At 45.3% G+C, this 25,329-nt stretch overlaps 1 protein-coding gene across 2 annotated transcripts in view; it reads left to right on the forward strand.

The window, feature by feature from the left end:
* Positions 1-25,329, forward strand: part of PTPRG (protein tyrosine phosphatase receptor type G) — a 470,827-nt gene that overhangs the window by 375,781 nt on the left and 69,717 nt on the right. For both annotated transcript variants that reach the window (XM_044300597.1, XM_044300598.1), the window contains one exon: positions 21,733-21,824. In XM_044300597.1, coding sequence (XP_044156532.1) covers positions 21,733-21,824 — 92 coding nt within the window. The remainder of the gene's footprint in view (positions 1-21,732; positions 21,825-25,329) is intronic.

The following is a 25,329-nucleotide window of genomic DNA, read 5'->3' on the forward strand; positions in this document are numbered from 1 at the left end:
AAGCCACCTTGCCTTCCCGCATGTCTATACATAGTTCCAGCGCTTATACTGAACATGAGTGACTCCACAGAGTGTTTGCCACTCTGATCCTGGCTGGAGTTCCTAAGCAGCTACCTTAGTGAACAACAGAGACAGAAATTTAAATTTAAAGGGGTTCCTCTTTGTGTGCTAAGCTGTGGAGGGAAGATAGAATACTTGTCACTTTGTCATGCCGCCATCTCCGATGTGCTTAAACTGGCTGTGAGCTCTTTTGCTCAGGTTCTGACTTGGTGTGTTCCTTGGTCTTCCTGTTCATCTACATACTGTCTATGCAGCTAAACATTAAGACTCAGGACCACCTCCAGACAAGAGGTGAGCAGAAGATGGTTAAGTACCAAGCATACTATCTTCACTCCAAAGCTCAGCACACAGGAAGGTTTTCACTAAAATCCGGAGAACCCTTTTAACTGCAGAATCTGAATGTGGGTTTTGATGGGTAGTGCGTGGTTGGATATCCAGTCAGGTACTCCTTTTTTTTCTTCTTCTCCCTGTTGAGTTTTCTTTATATTTTACTTTAGCAAAGTGACTTTGTAACTTCAATTATTCTACAGACTACGGTACAAAGCCGTATGAATTGCCAGCCTTAACCCCTTGATTTTACCTTGTCACCTGCCGGTGCAGAATGGATTCTCCATCAGCACCTGATAACATCTCCCGAAGCTGCTAATTGATGAGCTGCTGAGAAGAAAAACATCTACATCAAACCCAGAAACAGACATCCAATTTTATACAGGAATTCAGAGACGCTGCATTACGTGTACAATTAAATTCCTCGGCTCCCCAGTGACCTCTATTAAAGCAGCATTGGCTCCACCGACCCTGTTGAGACTTGGGAACATAAATTGTATATGCACCTTGGCTCTCCGTCGTCATTCATTAAAGGTTGAATAGCAGTGGTGTTAAATTCACAATGCCCAGAACAGTTCTGCTGCCTCTTAATCTAAAAAAAACCTCTGTGGTGTTGTCAATATATTTCCTTATATTGTCTGTCTTTGATAACGGAGATAAAAAAAAATTGCTAGAGTGATACAAAAACTAGAAGTGATGGTAGATAACGTGAGCATACATCTGTTGTTAAAGGGATGTTCCAACTAAAGAAAAAAAATGTTGTTTGCAACAGGATCAGAGGGGCTTAAAACATGAGATACTCACCCTTTACCGATTTCCCCCTTTCTGTCGTTCTGACGCTGCATGGGTCCCTGCTGCTCTCCACCTCCAGCTCCCGTTTGGACTTACAAGGAACACCTCTAAATGCCCCCTCAGCTAACCACTGTCCAAAGCTTTGATTTTGTCTAGGCCAGGGATGGCCAACCTGCCGCTCTCCAGCTGTTGTGCTGTTGTAAAACTACAATTCCCACCATGCCATGCTGTAGGCTGATAGTTGTAGACAGTCTGGATATGCTGGGAGTTGTAGTTTTGCAACAGCTGGACAGCTGCAGGTTGGCTATCCCTGGTCTAGGCGGTCACCTCTGCTAGAGAATGTAGTATTACATGATAGCCGTTCAAATTTTTGAATGGTCCGCCAGAATGGGATCTGCTCAAAGTTCTGGCTCATAGAGTAGGGTCCTGAGTAGTGTTGAGCGAACTTCTGTTTTAAGTTCGGCGTCTAAAGTTCGGCTTCCGGTTAGCGGAGAATCCCGATATGGATTCCGAATACCGTTGTGGTCCGTGGTAGCGGAATCAATAATGGCCGATTATTGATTCCGCTACCACGGACCACAACGAAATTCGGAATCCATATCGGGATTCTCCGCTAACCGGAAGCCGAACTTTAGACGCCGAACTTAAAACAGAAGTTCGCTCAACACTAGTCCTGAGCAGAAAACTTCTTTCTTTTGTCCTTATGCGCATTAAGAGCATATGTTCACGGGTTGTCTTAATGAGACAAATGGACTTGTGTCTTCAACAAAATGATTCCAGAAATAAGCCATGGGTTGGAGCCTCCATGCATGTCTTGGTGGTCACTTAAGGGGACTACTTTTGGGGCAACTTGTGTCCACTAGTTTAGAATTGATGGGACATCTTAAAGAATATGTTTGTCCTGGTTGCGTTGAGTGGTTGGTTTGGACAATCCTAAATATGAATGTAAAACATGATCAGAAGGACTTTGTTCTCAGTAGGTGTCCTCCAGTGAATGCATATCGGGTGTCCAACTTTCTTGGTCTCTCCATGTATGCTAGTTTCTGCCCAGAGTTTTTAAAGGGGTTCTCCAGGAATAAAAAAAAAGAAAATACTTAAATATTATTTTATAATAAATATTTTCACAAATACCTTTCATTAGTTATAATGGCTTGTTTTGTCTAGGGAGCAATCATTAGGAGAAATAACATGGCCACCGTCCTATCAGTACACACAAAACCTGTCCTAATCACACAGGAGGACTGTGTTACTTCACCTCAATGAGCCATAGAGCTGCCTCATCCTCCCCTCTGCTTGTCAGGAATCATGATCCTGAATATAGGTGAATGTCTGTGGGAATGGAGATGATGAGGAGACATAAGAAGAGGGTGAGGTGCGGCTAATGAGCAGCAGCACTTGTATGCAGTCTCCATTACCACAGTCTGTCCTGTCCATCCTCTCTGTACTTCATGTCTTCTCATGAACTAAATTCTCTGGAGATTCAGCTAAAGTTCTTATCAGCTGTATTCAGGATAATAACTCCTGACAAGCAGAGCAGAGAGGAGGCTGAGGCAGCTCTTTACCTCAGTGTTGTAAAGTAACTTGTCCTCATGTGTGATCCGATCAGGACAGGTTTTGTGTGAACTAATAGGACAGCAGCCATTTTGTTTCCCATGATGATTGCTCCCCAGACTAAACAAGCCAATATAAATAATGAAAGGTATTTCAGAATATATTTATAATTAAAGGGAGTCTGTCACCACATTTTAGCATGTTAGACCGTTAAAATAGGGTTATGTGATCCAGCCAGAACATAAAAACGGTACCTTTGTGGTAGAAAACTGACTTTTCAATTTGCAGAAAACGAACTTATAAGATTATAAGTTTGTGCGGTACAAATCGTAGCGGGCGCATGCGCAATGCGATGCCCGCTCCTGGCAGGGCATCGCAATACCTATTGCGCATGCGCCCGCTACGATTTGTACCGCACAGCCGCAGTGGAAAGGGACAGGGGAGGGGAGTAAACGGGCGGGCAGAGGCGCACGGAGGGCGGAGTTATCAGCCGTTTAGGAGGTGCCTGCCTGGGGCTCCGAGGATTGAGAGACCGCCCTGGGCACTTGAGAGGGCTCAGAAGATAATCTTATAAGTTCGTTTTCTGCAAATTGAAAAGTCCGTTTTCTACCACAAAGGTACCGTTTTTATGTTCTGGCTGGATCACATAACCCTATTTTAACGGTCTAACATGCTAAAATGTGGTGACAGACTCCCTTTAAGTAATATTTAAGTATTTTCATGTTCTTAATTCCTGGAGAACCCCTTTAACTTATTTTTTTGTCTGGAGTTTTATCATGACAGAGAGTCTTACTTAACACTCTCTATTAGATCAGCAGTCGGGCCAGGGAGAATTGAGGAGTGGTGTTTCAGTTAGAACACCTCCCATTTGTTGTCCCAGTATCATGGCAGGTCAGGGTTTCTCAAATTATACTGATCAATACACTGCTCCACTGTTTGCCTTTTATCTGGGCCTATCAAAAAAAACAACAGAGCTCCCATTCCAATCCTCCACCTACGGTTCTAATTAGAAATACCTTGCAGGCAAACCATACCCTGTTCTGCGCAGTGATAAGCTGAAATTACTTTGTTCTCCCATTAAGTACTTCTCTAAGATTACTGCTACAGAAGGACAATCTTTTGTATTTAATTTCCAGTTGCATAGTACTCACAAAATTAAAAAGGCCAGAAATTTGAAAAAATTGTTTTACAAAATACCCCTTTTCTGATTGAAGTGTCCCTTTTAAAGGAGTTCTCTGGGAATTAATTACTTTATTATAAATATATTCCCAAATACCTTTTATTAGTTATAATGACTCTTTAGGAAAAATAAAATGTCCGCCATCCATTTTACCGGTCCTAATCACACAGCAGGACAAGTTACTTCACAACACTGAGCTAAAGAGCTGCCTCATCCTCCTCTCTGCTCTACTTGTCTGGGATTATGATCCTGAATGCAGCTGATAATATCTTCAGCTGAATCTCTGCAGTAATGGAGTTCATGAGGGGACATGAAGTACAGAGAAGAGGGTGGGAGTGTGGATAATGAGCAGCAGCACTTGTATGCAGTCTCCATTACCACAGTCTGTCCTGTCCGTCCTCCATGTCTCCTCATGAGCTCTATTTCCACAGAGATTTAGCTGAAGATCTTATCTGTATTCAGGATCATAATCCCTGTCAAGCAGAGCACAGAAGAGGATGAGGCAGCTCTTTAGCTCACTGCTCTGAAGTAACTTGTCCTCCTGTGTGATTAGGACAGGTTTTGTGTGCGCTAATAGGATGGCGGCTATTTTATTTCTCCTAATGATTGCTCCCCAGACAAAACGAGTCTTTATAACTAATGAAAGGTAATCAGGAATATATTTATAATAACGTAATATCTAAGTATTTTCATTTTCTTAATTCCCGGAGAACCTCTTTAAATGATCAGTTACCAGACTGAGAGGTAGTTGTCTCTCATTGTCCTCCTTGCACAATAAATTTGGCCTCCCTGAAGATGATTGGACAGCCAAGTTGTAAACTGTATAAATATTTAAGTTTCCTTATCGCTGCCTATACATTTTTAAAGAGCCAGTGACTTGAAAGACTGATAACGTGTCTGCAACCTATTTGTAATGGCGTTACATCTTGTAGGAACAAGAAACCAAAGCAGTCCAGAAGATTGGTTGCTGGACCTGAACATATTTGATTCCATAGTTCACTCTGGGCAAAACTTACATTGTTCTGCCTAGTGCAGGGCCAAAGGGGGCGGAACATGACACTGAATCAAAGGGCTCCAAAAAGGGACTCCAAAGACTTTTTACTTTTTAAATATTTTTATATTTTGGTTCTGTTGCCAAGTGGAAATATCACAATCTTTTACAGCATGAAACATCCATGTATCCTTTTAGCCTAATTTAAAGGGCAATACTAGTTCCACTTGACATTTAAATGGGACACCCTTGGACACCTTTTCTACAGACCCCCAGAATGCCCGGACTTGCGGTAAGGATCATACTTACCTGATTCCTGCCACTGAGTTCCGTCTCCATCTCCCAGGTCTCCCTGCATTAGCATCCAGTTGGATGAGGGTCCCGTGGCTGCAGCAGCTGACTGGCTGCAGCAGTGACGTGTCACCCATATGTTGCGCAACCCAATGACATGAGGCATGGGTGACACGTCACCTCTATAGACAGTTATTGGCTGCAGCAGAGGAGGCAGAGACCTGTGGCACTAGAAGGGGAGCAATGGAATCGAAACCCAGTGGAGGGAATCGAGTAAATATGATTTGCACTACAGGTCTGGCCATGCTGGAGGGTCTGCCGAAAAGGTCCCCAGGGGTTAACAACCCCTTAACGGGTACAGTAGACATCTATAGTTTAGACTGTCGAGACCAGAGGTGTAACTTGAAACTCCATGCAGAACTAGGATAGTGCCCCATCTACCATGTACCAGGTATACTATTGGTGTCTTATCTGGCAGAGGGCTATTTGGTCCTTCTTAAGGACCAGGGCCCAGGTGCAACCTCTGCACCACCTAATGCTGTCAAGATAGTAAAGGTGTGTCCACACAGAACAGATACACTCTGGATTTGCCACTATGGATATTCATGCAGCAAATATGCAACGTTTTACATTAGCAGCAAAGTAGATGAGAAATAAAAAAATAAAAATCTCATCCACGTGGAAAAAAAAAAAAAAACTGCATAAATTGACCTGTGGTGCAGATTTTAAATCCGCAGCACGTCAGTTTGTGACGCCCATTTTCTCCACTGATTTCACCCATTGCAATGCGTAGGGTGAAATACGCTGCGACCTTGTCAAACAATCTGCAACAAATCCGCTTGCGGGACTTCAGCCCAGCGTGGCTGTACGCTAACTCAGGATGGATGACCAATCTCGATTCCTCTCTACCCTGGAGGAGCCTTTCTCCTCCGCTGCTGATTTGATACATTTCTTGTGATGGACTTGGTAAGGGGAATGTGACAACTGCTATGGGCACATCTCTCGCTCAGAGAAAAAAAACACAGTTGTCAGTTTTCAAGGCCAAATGCCAAGCACAGAAGGGATTGAACAGTGTCTCACTCATCCTTTAAAGGGAACCTGTCACCGGGATTTTGTGTATAGAGCTGAGGACATGGGTTGCTAGATGGCCGCTAGCACATCCGCAATATCCAGTCCCCATAGCTCTGTGTGCTTTTATTGTGCAAAAAAAAAACAGTTTGATACATATGCAAATTAACCTGAGATGAGTCCTGTCTCGGAGATGAATCCAGCGTGAAGGATCCCAGCACCGCCCCGCATCCTCAGAATCTCTTCCTTGCTCCCCGACGTCAGAAAGCTAGAGTACCGTAATCTCGTGATGCGCGAGCTAGCGCAGTTCGTTCCCTGAAGTTGATGCCAGCACAGGGAAGGAACTGTCACGGCTGAGGATGGGGAAAACCCTCAGCTGTGCGATGCCACGAGATGTTAGTTGCTGCTCGGCCAGGACAACAGAATAAGGGAGCAGGTCACCTCCTAACGCATCCCTAATCCGACCCTGACTCCTAGCTGCATGAGCCGACCTTGAAGGCAGGTGGGCTCATGCTCAGGAACCTCGGATCCCTACTCGCCCTCCGCCGATCCCTGAACTAGTAGCTGGGTAGACCACCTGTTCCTCCTGGACGCGGAGAAACAGGAATCTAAACTGGCCGAGCTGTAAGTGGATATAAACAGCCTATGGATATGGCAGGAGAGTGAAAGACTTCCACCCCTACCTGCCACAGACACACTGACTGGATCTCTGAGCTCAAGTGCTGAAATCCACACACAGACATAAAAGGACACAGCACACATAAACACACACAAACCCAGAACCATAGCTGCAATAATAACAGACACCACATAGACATAAACTTAACATCACATAGCAACATTTATGACCACAAGGGTAGCCCTCACTGGCAGATGGTATACAGGACCAGGAGGGTGCATCCAGCTTACAAACAAGGCTGGAGTACCCCTCAGACTACTGATCTTAACTGAGTCTTTATAGCCCATGTAGCCACACCCACACACAGACTCACCCAGTGCACACACACAAGGAAGGAAGTTAACCCTTTCAACACAAGGCAAGGGAAAAACAGCAACTTAAAGGGGAATACACACACATTAAACCCCGTGCACACAGAATGGAAAGTGCACACATATAAACACACGTTGCAGGTGCAACCGCATGCACTTGACAGCAAGCTGCCTAGCCACAGCTCAGGCTGCTATACTGCCAATACATAATGTTGCCAGCGGCAACCACAGGTGAGGCAACATACTTCAGCCCTCACCTGTGATTGACAATAAGAACAAGACCGCAGGCAACTGCATGCGGTTCAAGGAGTCACGACATGGCAGGAACACTGACAACATTGTGCATGCGCTAGCTCGCGCATCGTGAGATTACGGTGCTCTAGCTTTCTGACGTCGGGGAGCAAGGAGGGGATTCTGAGGATGCGGGGCGGTGCTGCGCTCCTTCACGCTGGACTCATCTCAGGTTAATTTGCATATAAATCAGGGTTTTTTTACACAATAAAAGCACACAGAGCTATGGGGACTGGGTATTGCGGATGTGCTAGCGGCCATCTAGCAACCCATGTCCTCAGCTCTATACACAAAATCCCAGTGACCGGTTCCCTTTAAATACCGCCCACACCTTCATCCAGAAGACCTCATGTACAAAGTGTGGAGTTAAAGAGGACCTGTCGCCTCTCCTGACATTCCTGTTTTAATAGCTCCATGCATTCCCCATGTAATAACGATTCTGTAGCATCTATTCTTATGACTCTATGTTGTGCCATTCCTTTATTATTTCTACTAGAAGTTGTTAATGAATTGCTAGCAGTCTGCAGTAAGGGTACAGAGGGGCGGTAACCAGTTGGGGGTGTGGACCTGCACAGACTGACTCTATCCAATCAGTGCTGCCATTTTCAGACTGTGCAGGGACACACCCCCAACTGGTTACCTCCCCTCTGTACCCTTACTGCAGACTGCTAGCAATTCATTCATAACTTCTAGTGCAAATAATAAAGGCATGGCACAACATACAGACCTAAGAATAGATGCTCCAGATTTGTTATTACGCGGGGAATGCGTGTAGCTATTAAAATAGCCAGGTCAGGAGTGGTGAAAGGCCCTCTTTAAAGACCCGTGTTCCCGCTCGCCCTGACTTCCCTCTACAAATATTTACATGCAGATCTGAAGGGTTCGTGCTCTGCATTTTCTTTCTGTCGGTTCAGAGACTGTGTCAGAGGCATTTGATGTCTGCACTCTTCACCTCCATCCACCACCTGCAGTCTTTATTTATTTTGGAGGAGCTCTGCTACAAATCCGTCGTCGCTATCGGGTGCAGAGTTAAATTGAAGCTCTGATCCCGAGCTGCCTCTTATAAATTTGACTTGGTTGACTGCTGGCTCCATCTGCGAGGCAACAGGCTATTTACCCGGCACAGCTTTATATTCTGACTTTCCGATCATAAAACAAAGCAGATTTTTCTTTTTCTTTTTTTCTTGCAGCATAAACCTAAAAATAAAATAATAATAAAGGTCACGTAATGGCGACACGTAAGGAGAGCCATGAATTGAATGCTGACGCGTTTTAATCCAAGGCTCCCGTTTTGATGCATTATGCATTTTTAAGGCTGTATCTTGTAGGCTTCGGAAGCCTTTCACATCACATTAAATGCCTGGCGAAGATTTATTGGTGCAAGCATTTCTGTAATCACTTCTGTCGTTCATTCCTTATTGAGAGGCCATTGAAACCTTTTAGTATTCCTGCGCGCGAGTTGGATATTCTTACGGGTGAAACTTTCTACGCCGGGGTGATTATTCATTTTAAACTACAATGCTGGATTAGTTCTGGGCAAGACTTGGCCGGGAGTGGCTACGTCCTGGTGGTTCCTGTTCAGACTTGTGTTTGCAAAACTGAAGGCCTCCCGTTGAAGTGTTACTCGCGGCAGTAACTCAGTATATCGGGTCTGGGAAGTAAAGGAACTGCACACAGCTAGCGACCTCGAGCTGCCACGTGATGATACTACACTTTCTGTAGAGGCAATACCAATATAGCAGAGTGGAAGATGTCAGTGAATGGTTTCCTTTTTGCCTCGTTAAAGGGGTTTTCTGACTTTCTTTTTTACATGCAGCATCTGATCGGTGAGGGTTCGACACCCGGGGCGGCTGCAGCACTCCAGTGTGTGTGCTGCAGCCTTCTCACAGCGTTCCCTAGGCCAGTGACGTCACGTTCATCGGTCACATGGCCAAGTGAACGGAGCTGAGCTGCAATACCAAGTACAGCCACTATACAATGTATGGCGGTGTGCTTGGTAAGCTGTGAGGAGGCGGCGGCGGCGCTCACTGGGAACCCCCACCAATCAGATATTGATGACTTATCTTTCGGCTAGGTCATAAGTATAAAAAAGTACAAAAATCCCCTTTAAGGCCTCTTTCACACAACCGTTTTTTTTTTTTCTTCAGTTTTTGCGTTCCGTATATGGTCCTTATACGGAACCATTAATTTCAATGGTTCCACAAAAAAAAAGGAATGTACTCTGTATGCATTCAGTTTCCGTATTTCCGTTTTTCCGTTCTATTGAAAGCTAGAACATGTCCTATTATTGCCCGCAAATCACGTTCCGTGGCTCCATTCGTCAATGGGTCACAAAAACAAAAACAAAAAAACATACGGAAATGCATCCGTATGTCTTCCGTATCTGTTCCGTTTTTGCGGAACCATCTATTGAAAATTTTATGCCCTGCCCAATTTTTTCTTTGTAATTACTGTATATGCCGAACGGAAAAAACTGAACAAAAATGGAACAACGGATCCATGAAAAACGGACCGCAAAACACTGAAAAAGCCATACGGTCATGTGAAAGAGGCCTTAAAGGGGTTATACAGGAAATGAACTTGGGTTATTTTTGCAAAAATATTGCCACACGCCCACGGATTGTCTGGTATTGCAGCCCAGCTCAATGGTCATGAATGACGCTGAGTTGTAATCCGTCGCACTACCTGTGGAAGGTGTGGCGCTGTTTTTGGAAGAAGGCAGCCATATTTTTCATAGATAATTAGTCCAATGGACAGATACTGGTGAATTCTACGCATTGCCTGCAAGTTTAGTTAGTAGATACGACTTTTTGGTGATGGGAGCGTAACTTTAAAGTGGTTTTCTGGAACTTAGATTTTTCTGGTCTATCCTCATGAATATCAGGTGGGCGTCAGAGACCCGAGACCCCTGCCAATCGGCTGTTTCTGGGCATGCACGGGAGACGGAAGCAAAAGGCTCCTTACACTGTGTAGTGGCTGTGCCCCTTCCCCCAAAGCACCGCCATATACTGCCTGCAGTACCGCTTTATCAACTTTATTAAAATTAATTCGTTATTACCGTTTACGAAGCTTAACATTTTTTTATTTGGCTGCTTCGCAAAATTTCACAAAGAAATTCGCTTTGTGACCAATTATAGTCGTGAAGTGCATTTCTTTGTTAGTAGCGGGCGCAATGATGGGAAACGGAGATTGCGCCGCCCCCTTCATTCAACCCCTCAGATGCCGTGTTCAGCAGCTATTCACAGCATCTGAGATAAAAATGAGGGCTTTCAGGGTTTAATCAGTTTAAAAAAAAATACTCGCCTTATCCATGTGAGCGCAAAAAGGCCGCTGCGGCCATCTTGATTGAAGATCCCGTGCGATATCTCGCTCGATGCGTGATGACATCATACATTTCCGTGCACAAGATTTCAGCAGGATCTTCTATCAAGATGGCCGTGGCGAACTCTTTTTGCTCAAATGGATGAGGTGAGTGTGTGTTTTATTTTTATTTATTTTTTCAACACCATTTCAGGGATACCACGAAGCATGAGGATATTCCGCTTTGTGGCCAATCGAATTTTCCCTGAAATTCGGATCGAACTCCACTTTGGATGCTTCGATTCGCTCAACCCTAAAAATAATGTTTTTAATTGTAATCTCCTCCTACTGTCATTCATTCACACACGGCCTGTTAGATCTCAATGGCGAGATTTCCTGTATATGTTATACCATAGGCTGTAGTGCACCATATCATGGATGTACGTGTTTTCTATGGGTGGGGGATGGGCCCTCACTATCCCCGTTACTATCATATTTGATATATGGTTGAAGCCATAGAAGAAAACTCTCTCCACGGTCATTGATTATTTCCAGGAATGCATTAAACATGCTCATCTCCCCCCCCCCCCCCCCCTGCAATTACCCATCCATTTCCCCCCAGGGTGCATGAGATTTGGGACAAAAGGCAGCATGATGAAAAGTGACGTATTGTTAAATAATACAACGCTATCCCCCCGCTCAATATGGCAGATTCTTTCTCTTCCAGTCAAGGGTGATGACACTGTATTGATTTTCACATATAGTGTGCTCTCATATATATATTTTTTATATGAAAGGGGTTGTCCCACAAAAAAATGTTTTTACCTTTTTCAAACCAGCTCCTGGATCTGAATCCTTTTGTAATTGCCTATAATTAAAAATTTAGCACAGGCACTGAGTTATTCAATGAAATCTATCTGTATAGCGCCACCTGCTGTTTGCTGTTTTTCTAATTTCTCTGTCCTGCTCACTGAGATGGAAGCACACGCTCAGAACCATCCTTCAACTGCTTCCAGCTGCGGCAGAAAGGGCGCGCCCCTGAGTTGCCAAATTGAAATAAATCTAGCAAAGTAATTGGAGCAGTGAATGTGGAGATCTCTGGATCCATGTGAGGTACAGGGATGGTTCTAGCTTATGTTGGGGCTCATGCACACGACCGCATGCCCTCCGAGACATGCAGTCCAAGAGCGGGCCATATGTCCTGGAGCGGCATACATCGTGCGCACAAGAGCGCACAGCATCATAGGTTATGATGATGCTGTGCGCATCAGGCCGCCCGCGGGACTATTATCCTGGACTCATGTGATATTATGAGTGCAGGACAAGTATCATTGTAACCAATCATGCTGTGCGCTCCCGTGCGCACGATGTATGCCGCTCCGGGACATATGGACCGCTCACGGACAGTATGTCTCGGAGGGCATGCGGTCGTGTGCGTGACCCCTTAGAAAGAAACTGTCATGTACTATATGATGTCTGATTTTCATGTTTTACATTGATCATGGGATAACCCCTTTAATGTATAATATTTTCCAATTTGCGGTTGAGGGTCTTCTAGCTAGTGATCTGTCTAATCTATATCTGTCTCTCTATCCTCTGTCTCTCTATCCCATGTCTCTAGCAATCTATACATCTATTTCGGCAGTTTCCACATCTTCTACTGAATCCATATTACGTGTCGGCTTTGCGATGACATGAATGACGTTGCACACGGACGCACAATAGAACAACTGGTCTTGATTACAATACATTCATATGCAAAGTCTGTGCAGAATCGACAATTTCCTTTTATCTTTGGACTTAAAAATAAGTGCAGATCCTTAAAGGGGTTATCCTGGACAGAATGTGCCCCTACCCCTTCAATAGCCCAGCTTAAAAAAAATAATCTATAAAAATTCCCCGATTTCTTCTCTCCCCCATATCATCTCTTGCGGAGAGTTGAACGCTCCCCCCATACACATTAGATACACTTCTTAGAATAGCTCATCAGTATTACATCGGTGAAGGTCCTACACCGTCACCAGTGCAGAACTAGAACTAGCGGAACTAATGCAGCGCCATGTACTGTAGTGATCGGGGTCCCGTTCACATCGATTTTAACATTGCATGCAATAAAATGTGACAAAAATAAAACTGTTAGATGTCCCATGGAAAGCTGTATGTGCAAAGTGTTGCTTCTAGGGGAGAATATCTCCATACATATGGATTCCGATAGATGGAGGCTGATTGTCTCTGTATTAAGGAGCCGTCTAGCCTCCATACGTTGCTTCATAGGCTCCACTGTGCTCATGCGCCCTAATAGAAATTGGGTACGCAAGGCACCATACCTTGGAGGGCACCACCTACCCAGCATCGGACGGGCCCACCAGTGTACCAGCCCTCCGGTGAGCTCAGGTTCTGATACCATACTGGGTCCCGAAGGTCCAGGGGGAAAAAAAACATTTGGAGCTGCCTTTGAAGCCAATAATTTGCCACTAGGGTCTATGTCTTTGCATAAAAATCTATTAGGGTCCATTCACACGTCCGCAAGTGTTTTGTGGTCCGCAAATTTTGGATCTGCAAAACACGGACACCGGCCATGTGCATTCCGCATTTTAAATAGAAATGCCTTTTCTTGTCCGTGTCTGCGGACAAGAATAAGACATGTTCTATTTTTTTGCGGAACGGAAGGTCAGATGCGGACAGCACACGGTGTGCTGTCCGCATCTTTTGCGACACCATTAAAAATGAATGGGTCCGGATCCATTCCGCAATGTTGCGGAACGGTTTTGGACCCGTTTTGCGGACGTGTGAATGGACCCTTAAAGTATAACTGTCGTATTTTTATTTTTTTGGAGTATTGGATTGTGGTGATTAATATCTCCTTGGTGGCCCTATTTCAACTTTTCACTGGGTATTCAATTACCCCTTAATTCCACAGTTTTGTTCCCTGTACTGCCTACTTTTACCTCTGCTTAAAATAGGGTTGCTAGGCATGGTCCGTCACTGTGTTGAAGGACGGAGGACGCAGAAGCAGGCATGCAACGTCAGATTACAGCCAGCCAGGGACTGTAGGTAAATGATTAAAGCCAGGTCCTCCCCAGCAGCTGATAACAGTGCCTGGGCTGTGTGCACTTCTCCCTGTCCCTGCGCTTGGCAGACGCTCCCTCACTCAGCAGAGTTGGAGAATGCAGAGTTGAAGCAGCGCAGACCAGGGAAGGGAGATCTGCCGTCTGCTCAGTGTATAAATGAAAGCAACATGTGGTAAGAGGACCCCTCTGTGCTGCAGGAGATTAACCCTTTAGGGGGAGGGCTCTGGTTACTGACACTTTTGGGGGGCTATTGTTACTGGCTAGTGAGGGCAGGCGGGATTAGCCTCAGGGTGAGAGCAGTGGCGGCCATCTTAACTGAATAGTGAAATTGCAGTTTTATGCAGACTGGTTGCTAAGGGCTGAATCTTATTAAATATGGGGTAAGTCAGTCTAATAGTAACTGATTCTGGAATATCATCTTATTAGTAACTACATATATGAAAATTGAAATTGGGCTCTAAATGTGACAGTTATCCTTTAAGGCGGATTTTCACGGCCCAGTGGTGCAGGCGATTGTGGGGAAGGAAGCGTGCCTGCTCATTATTTGAGCTGAAACGCTGCATTTACGCGCCGCTATCCCATCCACTGTATGGAGCCGAGCAATCGCTAATGCTATCACTCATCCTCATACAGAGTCATTGTTTCTGGGCATTGCGATCTGCTGCCCAGAAACAAGAGTTGTCCGCATGAACGATTGTTTCACCCAGTGAACAAGTATTTAGTTCATTCATCGGGTGAGTGGCGGCATCTTTACTTGGACATAGTATTGGAAACGAGCACCTGTACAAACGTTCATCCTATATGATCTGCTCAACAATCGGACCATACCAAAGGGCCTTTTATTAATGATATGGGGTCTGAACCCCAAGGATAATTTCCTCTGGTGGGCCCCAGGAACCCTAGTCCGACCTTGTACATACCCCCTGAGCTTTCTTATTCGCAGTACTGCATATGGCAAATGATAGTTTATGGGACCGGAATACGTAGATTGTCATTGGGGCCCCAGAGTTTTAAGCTTTATTTCGGGTGGCATATTCTTTAAACCGGTTTGTTGACCTTTTTGGGGCAATCGGTGAGCACAGAACTGTAGGGGTGGACTGGCTATAGACCATACAGGTAAATATCCCAGTAGGCCAAGGCCCAGGGGGATGACCAAGCTCTCCTCATAGACCCCGGCCAGGTACATAATGATCTGATACCATCAGCATCAAAGGGGTTGTCCAGGTTCAGAGCATATCGCCGCCTTCCCCCACTTAGCCCATCTGATGTGAGCTTCGATGTATTGCTGTATCGCGCAGGGCAAGGGCTTTTTTGTTTACATTTGTACACCGCCAGGCGAAGGCGTCCACCTAGCAGTGTTCCCAGTGATGTCACCGGCTCTGATGGGTGGGCTTTCGCCCTGCTGCCCTAGCCGTTTTCCAGGCTAGGGCAGCGCTAAAGTCTGCCCATTTGTGTCGGTGACGTCACTGGACTCACTGCTAGGTGGAAGCCTCTGCCTAGCTTACCCATGGAGAGCCCGGTACGCCACTGAATCTCCAAAAAAAGCCCTTGCCATGAGCGTTTCAGTGCATGGCAAGGGAGTGCATCGGAGCATGAAATTCTCCCATGCTAATGTCAGATGGGCTGAGTGGGAGAAGAAGGGGATATGTCCAGGTTCAACTCTGAACCTGGACAACCCCTTTAATTAATGCTAGGAGCATCAGGTATTTATGTACCTGGCCAGTGGTTGCTGTTGCCATAATAAATTCAACTAGATCACCGTCCTCAGAACAATGATACAGATGAATATTTTGTGCTCTACTGTGGTATTTGGTTCTGCTGGGGCGGTATTTTATACCCCACTTACCTCTGCTGTCTCCGCCTACTTGTGTCAGCCCTGCCTACCTACGTTGCATTGCCTTCTGTCAATCTGGACCCAGCTTCAACATGGGGTCACTTTTGGTTGTTTTTTCTCAGGGCCACTTTAAGTTCGAAGTCCGTCCCTGCAGAATTGTCTACGTTCAGACTTCTCGGGTGACTTTTCTCCTGCCTTGGCAGCGCCGCAGAACACATTGTTACTGTACAGTCTTCAGCGGTGACCTTCACATCACATTGAGACATTTGCTTTCTTATGAATTATTGTTGCTATTCAGTGGAAATATTTGTTTAGCTGACATTATCTCGCTGGATTTCTCAGCAAACTTTTTTTTTTTTTCCCTGCACTGAAGACATTTTACTTTGTGAATTTACAGCAGGAATTTTCTGTCGAGACTGCATTAGGGGAAATACAGAGGAGGCGGGATGTGACTGTAAACCAGGTAGATTTATTAAAAGCAGCCAGTGCCTTGTAGCGTTCACAGGCTCAGACAGTCTTACCCAGCCAGGCGGCTCCTGCAGCTAATCCTGAATTTGATTTAAGGAACAGTCAGCAGATACTCTGTGCGAAGTGATAGCATTCAGAAGTGTCTGCAGGTTTACAAACTATCAGGGGAAGTATTTCCACTGTGCACAGTCATAGACCTAAATCGCAAGGCATTTTTGGGGCATCATGATGCCCATAAAGCTTAAGGGGGTCATCTACATTGCACAATTTTATCCAGTCCTCCAAAATTCTGGCTTTAAAAAGAATTGCCAAATAGGGCTTTTGTGACTTTATGGGTTCATCTGTGCAAAAATGTAACTTTTTTATTTTTTTATTTTTTACGGCATTGAAAAGTTTTTGTCTAAAAATAAAAACAAGTTGCAAACTTGGATGAAGTTAAAAAAAAATTGAGTTTTCTAGACAAAAGTCTTAGATTTAAAATATGACAATTAAAGTGCAACATTTATAAAAGTTTGAAACTTTGGAATCTGACTTCAAATATTACCCTCATGATAATTATTGCTATAATTTTTGCTCAAAGGGCCTCCTGACAATAAGTTGATCCGTGTCCTGTTACCTCAACTCCCAGCTATCAGTTGTGATCTGTAAGGGAACCAGGCTGTAAGTGTTCAATTCCCCTGCAGTGCCACCACAGGAGAAATTAAGTATTGCATAATGAAATCAATGGGCTTTTCATGTAACAAAAACATACCAGGTCCTCCAGAGAGTTGTAGCCGCACTACACTCGGGCTAAAAGACGAAGGTCCTGAATGAAAGGACTACGAACTCGGAATTCTCTAATAGGGTATTATTTATTTATTCTCCCCACCGGCACATGTCACTGCTTGCAAGTAACAAAATCCCTATTATATCTAAAGGCCCTATAACACATGGGCCAATGCACAGACAATGATCGGGGATGAACTGAATGCTCCCTATAATTGCCTGATCCTTTGAGCTGAGATGATAGCGGAATTCACATGCAGAATTATCCCCCCTCCCTGTATGGGGAAGAACAGGACGATGTGCTGGCAGAAAACAATTTTATGTCCCACATAAAAGATGGAATTACCCGATAAATGAACATTTCCTAGGAATGCTTATTCCCAATAATTGCCCAGAGCTTCAGCCTTAAAAGTGGTTGTCTCATTTGAGACAATGGGGGTGTATCACTAGGCTATGTCCCCATTGTCTGATAGGTGCGGGACCCGCACCTATATCGAGAACGGAGCGGAGGTGGCTGGAGGACCCCCGCTCTCCCCATAGAAGTGAATGGGAGCGCGCCACACGTGCGCAGTCACTGCTCCCATTCATTTCTATGGGTTCGACGGAAATGGTCGATCCATTCATAGAAATTAATGGAGGACAGCTGCGCCCCCTCCGGAACTTTGCCGGCTGCCAGCGCTGGGACCCACACCTATCAGACAATGGGGCCATATGCTAGTGATATGCCCCCATTGTCTCAGATGAGAATATCCCTTTAAGGGTCCATTCACACGTCCGCAAAATAAGTCCGCATCCGTTCCGCAATTTTGTGGAACGGGTGCCAGACCCATTCATTTTCAATGGGGCTGGAATGTGCTATCCGCATTTGCGGATCCGCACTTACGCACCCGTGCTTCCGCTTCCCCCCCAAAAATAGAACATGTCCTATTCTTGTCCGCAATTACGGACAAGATTGGGCATTTTCTATTATAGTGCCGGCGATGTGCGGTCCGCAAATTGCGGAATGCATATTGCCAGTGTCCGTGTTTTGCGGATCCGCAAAACATTTGCGGACGTGTGAATGGTTAACTGACAGAGCCTGGTGAGTCGAAGCCTAGCGCATGTTGGGCACGGTCAGGTCATGGTTTCATCCCCTAGATGTAAACTATAAATGTCTCCACGTCCATTCACAGAACTTCTAGCTAGCGCCTCCATTACTACTGCGGGGCACGGTATATGAACGGTATATATCTGTGCCTGATACGGCACTCCTCGTTCTCTCATGGCTTTATCTCAGACGCTCGTCTGGCAGGTAGCAAGTCATCTTGGAACCATAAGAAAGCAGGTGTCGGGGTGAATACAGAAGCCGGGAGCAACCAGCGTTGTACTTTTCATGCCTGTGCAGCAGAGCTGACGTTGTCATATGGCACAGCCACAGATCATTACGATCACTATGAGATACACCTCAGACATGATGCATTAAGCTCTGCTACATCTGTCTATAGATGGAGGTAAACTGCATAGATAGAAGTGGATGTGAAATGAATATTTATAACACACTGGTGCTTATAGAAGCAAAAGATGTAAAAAAAAAAACGACTCCATATATTCAGCAGTCGGATAGGGGCCTCAGGGCACTGACTTGGTGTCCCCGCTATACAAAGAACCAAAACCAGGCAGCACTCCAAGGTATTAAAGGGAAAATGAGGTGGATTCTTTATTTCCCCATATGTGTGACATTTGGGATGAAAAGTCCTACATATGGGACTCGGTGAATAAAGGAACCGCCTCGTTTTCATTTTGATTCCTTGGAGTGCTGCCCGCTTTTTAATCTGTCTATCCATTGATCCATCTATCTCTTTATCTATATCTATATATACAGTCCTGATCAAAAGTTTAAGACCACTTGAAAAATTGCAAAAAATCATATTTTACATTGTTGGTTCTTAACAAGGTTCCATGTGGAGCTTCAACGTGCAACAAGAAGAAACGGGAGTGAGACAAAACATTTTTTGAGCATTCAATTCATTGAAAATAACGATTAAACTGAAACAGGCTGTTTTTCAGCAAGTCACCCCGCCCATCAGTGACGGTGACGTCACCGGGCTTCCTGGCAGCCCCATGGAGAGCCTGGTACGTCACCGGCTGTCCCAAAAATGCCTTTGCCCTGCGCGATTTAGCGCAGTGCAAACGAGAGCATCGGAGCATGCCAAGGTGAAAATGGAGGTATGTCCGGATTCACCTCTGATCCTGGACAACCCCTTTAAGTTAAAAAAAAAACAAAAAAAAAAACTGGTATCTAATTTACTAAATGTCCCCCTACACTAGAGGTAAAGAGATCTTGCAGAGAACAGCCTGACGGAGCTCTCTGGATCCCACATTGCTGAGCAGCGTTTTTTGGCCAGCCAATTGTCTCGTTGTTTGCCAGATTGCGGACAGATCTCCGCCGGTCCCCATTATAGATAATAGGGCCAGCAGACATTCACGTACCGCATCCAGAGAGCTCCAACACTCTGTTCCCTGCCGGAAAAGTCTGCCTGATCTCTATACTGCTAGTGTGAAACTAGTCTTAAAAGGGGTAGTGTGATTAGAGAAAGTTATCCCCTGTCCACGGTAGGGGTCCCACCATTGGGATCTCCATTGATCATGAGAACGGTTATCCCATGGCAGTCCCCCTGAAATGGACGGAGTGGCTGGTCAGAAATGCTCTGCACCGCTCCATTCATTTCTGTGGGTGCATCAGAGACAGCAGAGTGCTATACTCTGGCGCTCCCATAGAAAGGAATGGCGCAGTGGTGCGCATTTCTGACCAGCCCGTCCGCCTATTTCAGGGCCCCCACTGAGCTAATAGTTACCCACCGTCCACAGGATACAGGATAACTTTCTCTAACCGGAATACCTGGAATTTTATCTCTATAGCAGTATAAAAAAAAATTGTAGGTATTTCCATAGATATAGATAAATATAGATGGATATTAGATAGTAATTATACACACAAAAAAATACATTTTAAATATATACACACATCTCTCTCTCTCTCTCTCTCTCTCTATATATATATATATATATATATATATATATATATATATATACACATACACACACGTGAAACTCGAAAAATTAGAGTATCGTGCAAAGTTCCTTTATTTCAGTAATGCAACTTAAAAGGTGAAACTAACACATGAGACTCATTACAGGCAAAGCGAGATATTGCAAGCCTTTTTTTGTTATAATTTGGATGATTATGGCTTACAGCTTATGAAACCCCAAAGTCACAATTTTGAGGTCCCCTTTGCTCAGGGGGTATGGATTAATTAGCTGACTAGAGTGTGACACTTTGAGCCTAGAATATTGAACCTTTTCACAAAATTCAAATTTTAAGCTGCATTAATGCAATTCCTTTTAAGTTGCATTACTGAAATAAATGGACTTTTGAACGATATAAAAAAAATTAAAGTTTCACCTGTGTGTGTGTGTGTGTGTGTGTATATATATATATATATATATATACAGATTTTCTTTGTTGTCTTCTGTCCTGAATCGAGGGACCACCGCGGGCACCTTACAGCTGCATGTGAAGGGAGTGCTACCTGACCTTTTCTATGGATATATATATATATATTTATTTATTTATTTTTATATATATAAAACACACATTTAAATAAATAAATAAATATATATATATATATATATCTCACACACAAGGAAAAAAGTCAGGTAAATACCAAAAGTTAATAAAGTAGATTTCTGCAAATCAGGTGAGAGCGGACGCACACCTCTGTGACTGACGGGGGGGCCCTGCTTATTTAAAGCAATTTGTCCAAAGTGGACTATGTACTTTTTAAAGCTTATGTATGAACGGCATGATGTGCACGTGCACCTTCCATATGATGGATGATCCAGCACCCGGGCAGGTGTTTGAGAGCCGTTCATTAAAGTCAGTGCAGGAGACGGAGGAGGATCTCTTCCTAGGAGAAGGCCCATTGTTATGGGCTGCAGTCAGGCAAGGGAAGACCCCCCCATCCTAGTCACAATAGCTCTCAGAGAACTGGCTCATTACATATTCAGCTCCGGCCCCTGGCTGCTCAGCAGTGAGCGGTGACGCCGCTGCTCAGTCAAGCCTCATTCAACTTCACCATGCAAAAGCTGCTTGGAGCTCTCAATGCCTGGCTGCTCAGTGCCTGGTCTATGATGAACAGCCTGTGTTCTCTGCTCTGCTTTAAGTACAGGTAAATGGCCGTTGTGTTTTTGTAGCCGTCTCGTTGTCGGTCCCTTCCCAGTGTCCCTGTGTGTTCGCCATGCGGGGGCCTTTTGCAGAGAGAATCACAAAAGGCCTGACCAGAGCACTTCTCCTGTTGGCTGGCTCTGTGTGAGTGTGTGTGTGTGTGTGTGTGTGAGGGTAAACGTGTGCCCACCCTGCTCCTGGCATGGACAAGGGTGCCCCCTGTGATAAATAACTAGACTGTGTGCACAGGTTCTAATGCCCGTTTAACCCTTTAACACATTGAAAAGTAAAAAGGTAAACAAAAACTGGAGGAAAACCGTGCGGAATAATTGCATTTCGTGCCGCAATCCCGGTTTATTTGGCAGCACTGGGCAAAAAAGTTTTGCATTGAGTCGTGTGTTTGAGAAGTATGTGGTACCCGTCAGACGAGAACTGGACGGTGTAACTCCTGCCCGTTCAATGTTATGTAAATGTGTGGAAACGTCGTCGAACCAGAGAGTAAGTGATTTTACCATCATGTCTTTAATATGTATGTCTTCTCCTACACAGGAAGTGTTTTCAGACTGCTCACTTCTACGTCGACGACAGCAGCTCGCCAAGAGTCGTCCCCAATGACAACATACCCATCATCCCCATTCCAGGTACGGTAGAAAATGCTTATGTTGTTGTCATCACTACTCGGGATTCCTGCTTTTACATAGGACTGCATTGTCTTAGTGGACCGACGGATCTGTTACAGCTACCTACTGCATTATCCTACTGAGTTGTCAGGATGTGCAGAGAGTACAGCATGGAAAGGGTTATCCCACGGGAGACATATTGCTGGGATATGCAATCAATATCCGATCAGTGGGGGTCTGACTGCACTACAACAATGTGGCAGCGGAACTAGGGAAGTCCTGCGCCTGGTCATTTATGATGGATCTGCTTGGCCTTGTTTGGAGGTCACGCGGTTGGTCGATTATAGTCGGTGGCTGACCATGCGGCCTCCGATGAATATTGTAGGGGTTCACCTTCTTTCTAATACTGCTGCCCCTCCATTCTAGCAAAAGGCGGAAGGTACAGGAGTCTGGCACCGTTCAGACATGGGTGGTCATGTCTTACTCTGAGACCCGGCACTCCTGTGATAAACTGTTCCAGAGTAGCGCCGGTGCCAGAAATCTGTACTAAAACTACACGGCTCAAGCCATTGTACAGTGGACAGAACTGCTTACTGCAGCACTGCTCCCACTGAAGTGAATGGGAACAGTGCTGCAGTTACCAGCTCCCACCACAGCACAACAGACGGAGCTGTATAGTTCCAGTGCGGGAGCTACTCTGAAAGAGCTGATCAGCGGGGGTGCAGGTTGTCATACCCCAATACTGATGGCCTACCGTGAGGATAGGCCAGCAATATTAAAGTCCCGGAAAACTCCTTTAAGGCTTCATGCACACCACCATATCCATTTTGCTTTCCACACATCCGCATTTTTTGCGCACCTATTCACCTCAGTGGGTCCACGGTCTGCGTGTTCTATATTTATTTTTTTTTTTGCAGATGAGCATACTACTGATGCAGAAAGCCAACGGATCGCCCGTGTGCTTTCCACATCCGTATGTCCGTTCCGAAAAAGATACACTGTGTCTGCAAAAAGGCGCACCGCAAACCCATTGAATACAATGTATCCACAAATAAAATGCAGGTGGCGCATGGACCGCGTCCGTGTTCTTCAGATCTGCAATTTGCGGACCACAAGACTGAGACTGTCGTGTGCATGGGGCCTAAGAGAACGAAAGATCTTCCAAATTAAGCCATGCTACGTATATGCATTTGAGTCCTGCAATTTTGACTCTGTGAGCATTTTTACCCTATCCCTTTGCAAGGTGTCGGTGACGTCATTGAGCTCGAAACGATGTAAGAATTCATTTGATGCTGTTTTCATTTCTTTGAGAAACCTTGGTTCAGATGACAAAATGGCTGCTTTAAAGGGGAATCAACCCCAAGGGTATTTGCTTCCATTGAAGAGACTCGGCAGTCTTATTTTAAGGCAATGCTCCATGGGAAAACAATATGCAAATTAGCTTATATCGGGCAATTTAGGCTACTTTCACACTAGCATTCGGGGCTCCGCTTGTGAGTTCCGTTTGAAGGCTCTCACAAGTGGCCCCAAACGCATCCGTCCTGCCCTAATGCATTCTGAGTGGATGCGGATCCGCTCAGAATGCATCAGTCTGGCAGCGTTTGTCCTCCGCTCCGTTCAGCTGGCGGACACCCGAACGCTGCTTGCAGCGTTCGGGTGTCCGCCTGGCCGTGCGGAGGCAAACGGATCCGTCCAGACTTACAATGTAATTCAATGGGGACGGATCCGTTTGAAGTTGTCACAATATGGCTCAAGTTTCAAACGGATCCGTCCCCCATTGACTTTTAATGTAAAGTCAAAACGGATCCGTTTGCGTGTTCATGGTAATGCAAACGGATCCGTTCTGAACGGATCTAAGCGTTTGCATTATAGGTGCGGATCTGTCTGTGCAGATATCCGGATCCGCACCTAAAAGCAGGTGTGAAAGTAGCCTAAAAGACATCGGTAAGGCTACATGCACACGACCGTATGTGTGGTGCGGTCCGCAAATTGCGGATCCGGAAAAAATATAACGGATGACATTCCGTATGGCATCCATTTTTTTTATTTGTTTTTTTTTTGCGGATCCATTGTAATAATGCCTATCCTTGTCCGCAAACTAGAAAAAAATAGGACATGCACAATTTTTTTGGGGCGGACATAATGATGCGGACAGCATACGATTTTTTTGTGGACCCGTTGAAATGAATGGGTCCGCATCCTATCCGCAAAAAAACAGAACGGACACGGAAACAAACAACGTGTGCATGTAGCCTAAGACCGCACTTTTTCAGGGTTCACGCCCCTCATCAGTACAGAGCAGGGTGCTGGCTGGATGAGATGTCATTGAGGGGGGACATGACACATCAGTAAAACTATAGAGCACGTGGTGCGCTCTGTCCCGATATATAGGAATAGGGGGGGTCACACTTTAAGAATTGGCTTCCATGGCTTTGTCGCTGCTTGTGCTTTAATGTATTTTCCATAGCTGCGGTCTAAAATGACGGCACGGTACGGAGTCTGAACCCTCCATATAATCCTATCTCCTGCTTCAGTACAACACCTGCCCAATCCGATTTTCCAGATGAGCTCTGTCTGTCACTGGGAGCGTGCATCACTTCATGTGAATCCCGTCATTTTGGCCCCTTGATCTTCGCCGGTGCATTAAGACACTTAGTTCCTCGATTACAGTCCCTGAATCCTTTCAAGACGGATCATTCGGTATTTGTGGGCAGCACCTCCGGGTAATCTGAGTCTAGTCTAGGGGTTTAGTGGGAGTCCGACTGCTGGAGCCCCCACCGATGCGAAGTGTACAGGACCCTATTACAGTTACTACACAGTGCCAGGCTGCGGCTGCACAGCCGGGGGAATGTTGTATTGCAGGACGTTTATCAAAAGCATATATGACCATGTAATATGTATTAGCGCTCGCCACACTAGCTAATAGACTGGCGGTACAAGATGGCGGCGGTGGCCCATTGCATAATAACATGTAATAACTGTGTAATACTTTGTGCTTCGTTTCGACGCCATTTGCGGTCGGTGAATAGGAACAGTACAGTTTGCATCCATACCATACAGACCTCATACAGATTTGAGCTGAGATATTGCGTCCAGTTTAGAGAATCCTCCATGAAATCTTACACCAGGGATCAGCAACCGGTGGCACTCAGAGACTACAGTACCCAGACTATGCAGCTTGCGGCGTGCATGCTGGGAGTTGTAGTCTCACAGCAGCTGAAGTGCCGAAGGTTGATGACCACTGCCCTACGCTGATATATTGTAGCGCAGGGATGTCAAACTCGTGGCCCTCCAGCTGTTGCAAAACTACAACTCCCATCATGCCTGGGCATACTACAGCTATCAGGGAATGATGGGAGTTGTAGTTTTGCAACATCTGGAGGGCCATGAGTTTGACATCCATGCTGTAGCGCATCATTAGAGCAAACCAGAGATTTGCTGCTGAGGATTTGTTTAGCTCACAGAGGATTGTCTACAATAGATACATTGTTACAGACTCTCAGCTGTGACGAATATTAAAGGGGTT

This window comes from Bufo gargarizans, chromosome 7 (genome assembly GCF_014858855.1).
Source record: "Bufo gargarizans isolate SCDJY-AF-19 chromosome 7, ASM1485885v1, whole genome shotgun sequence".
NCBI classification, from domain to species: Eukaryota; Metazoa; Chordata; class Amphibia; order Anura; family Bufonidae; genus Bufo; species Bufo gargarizans.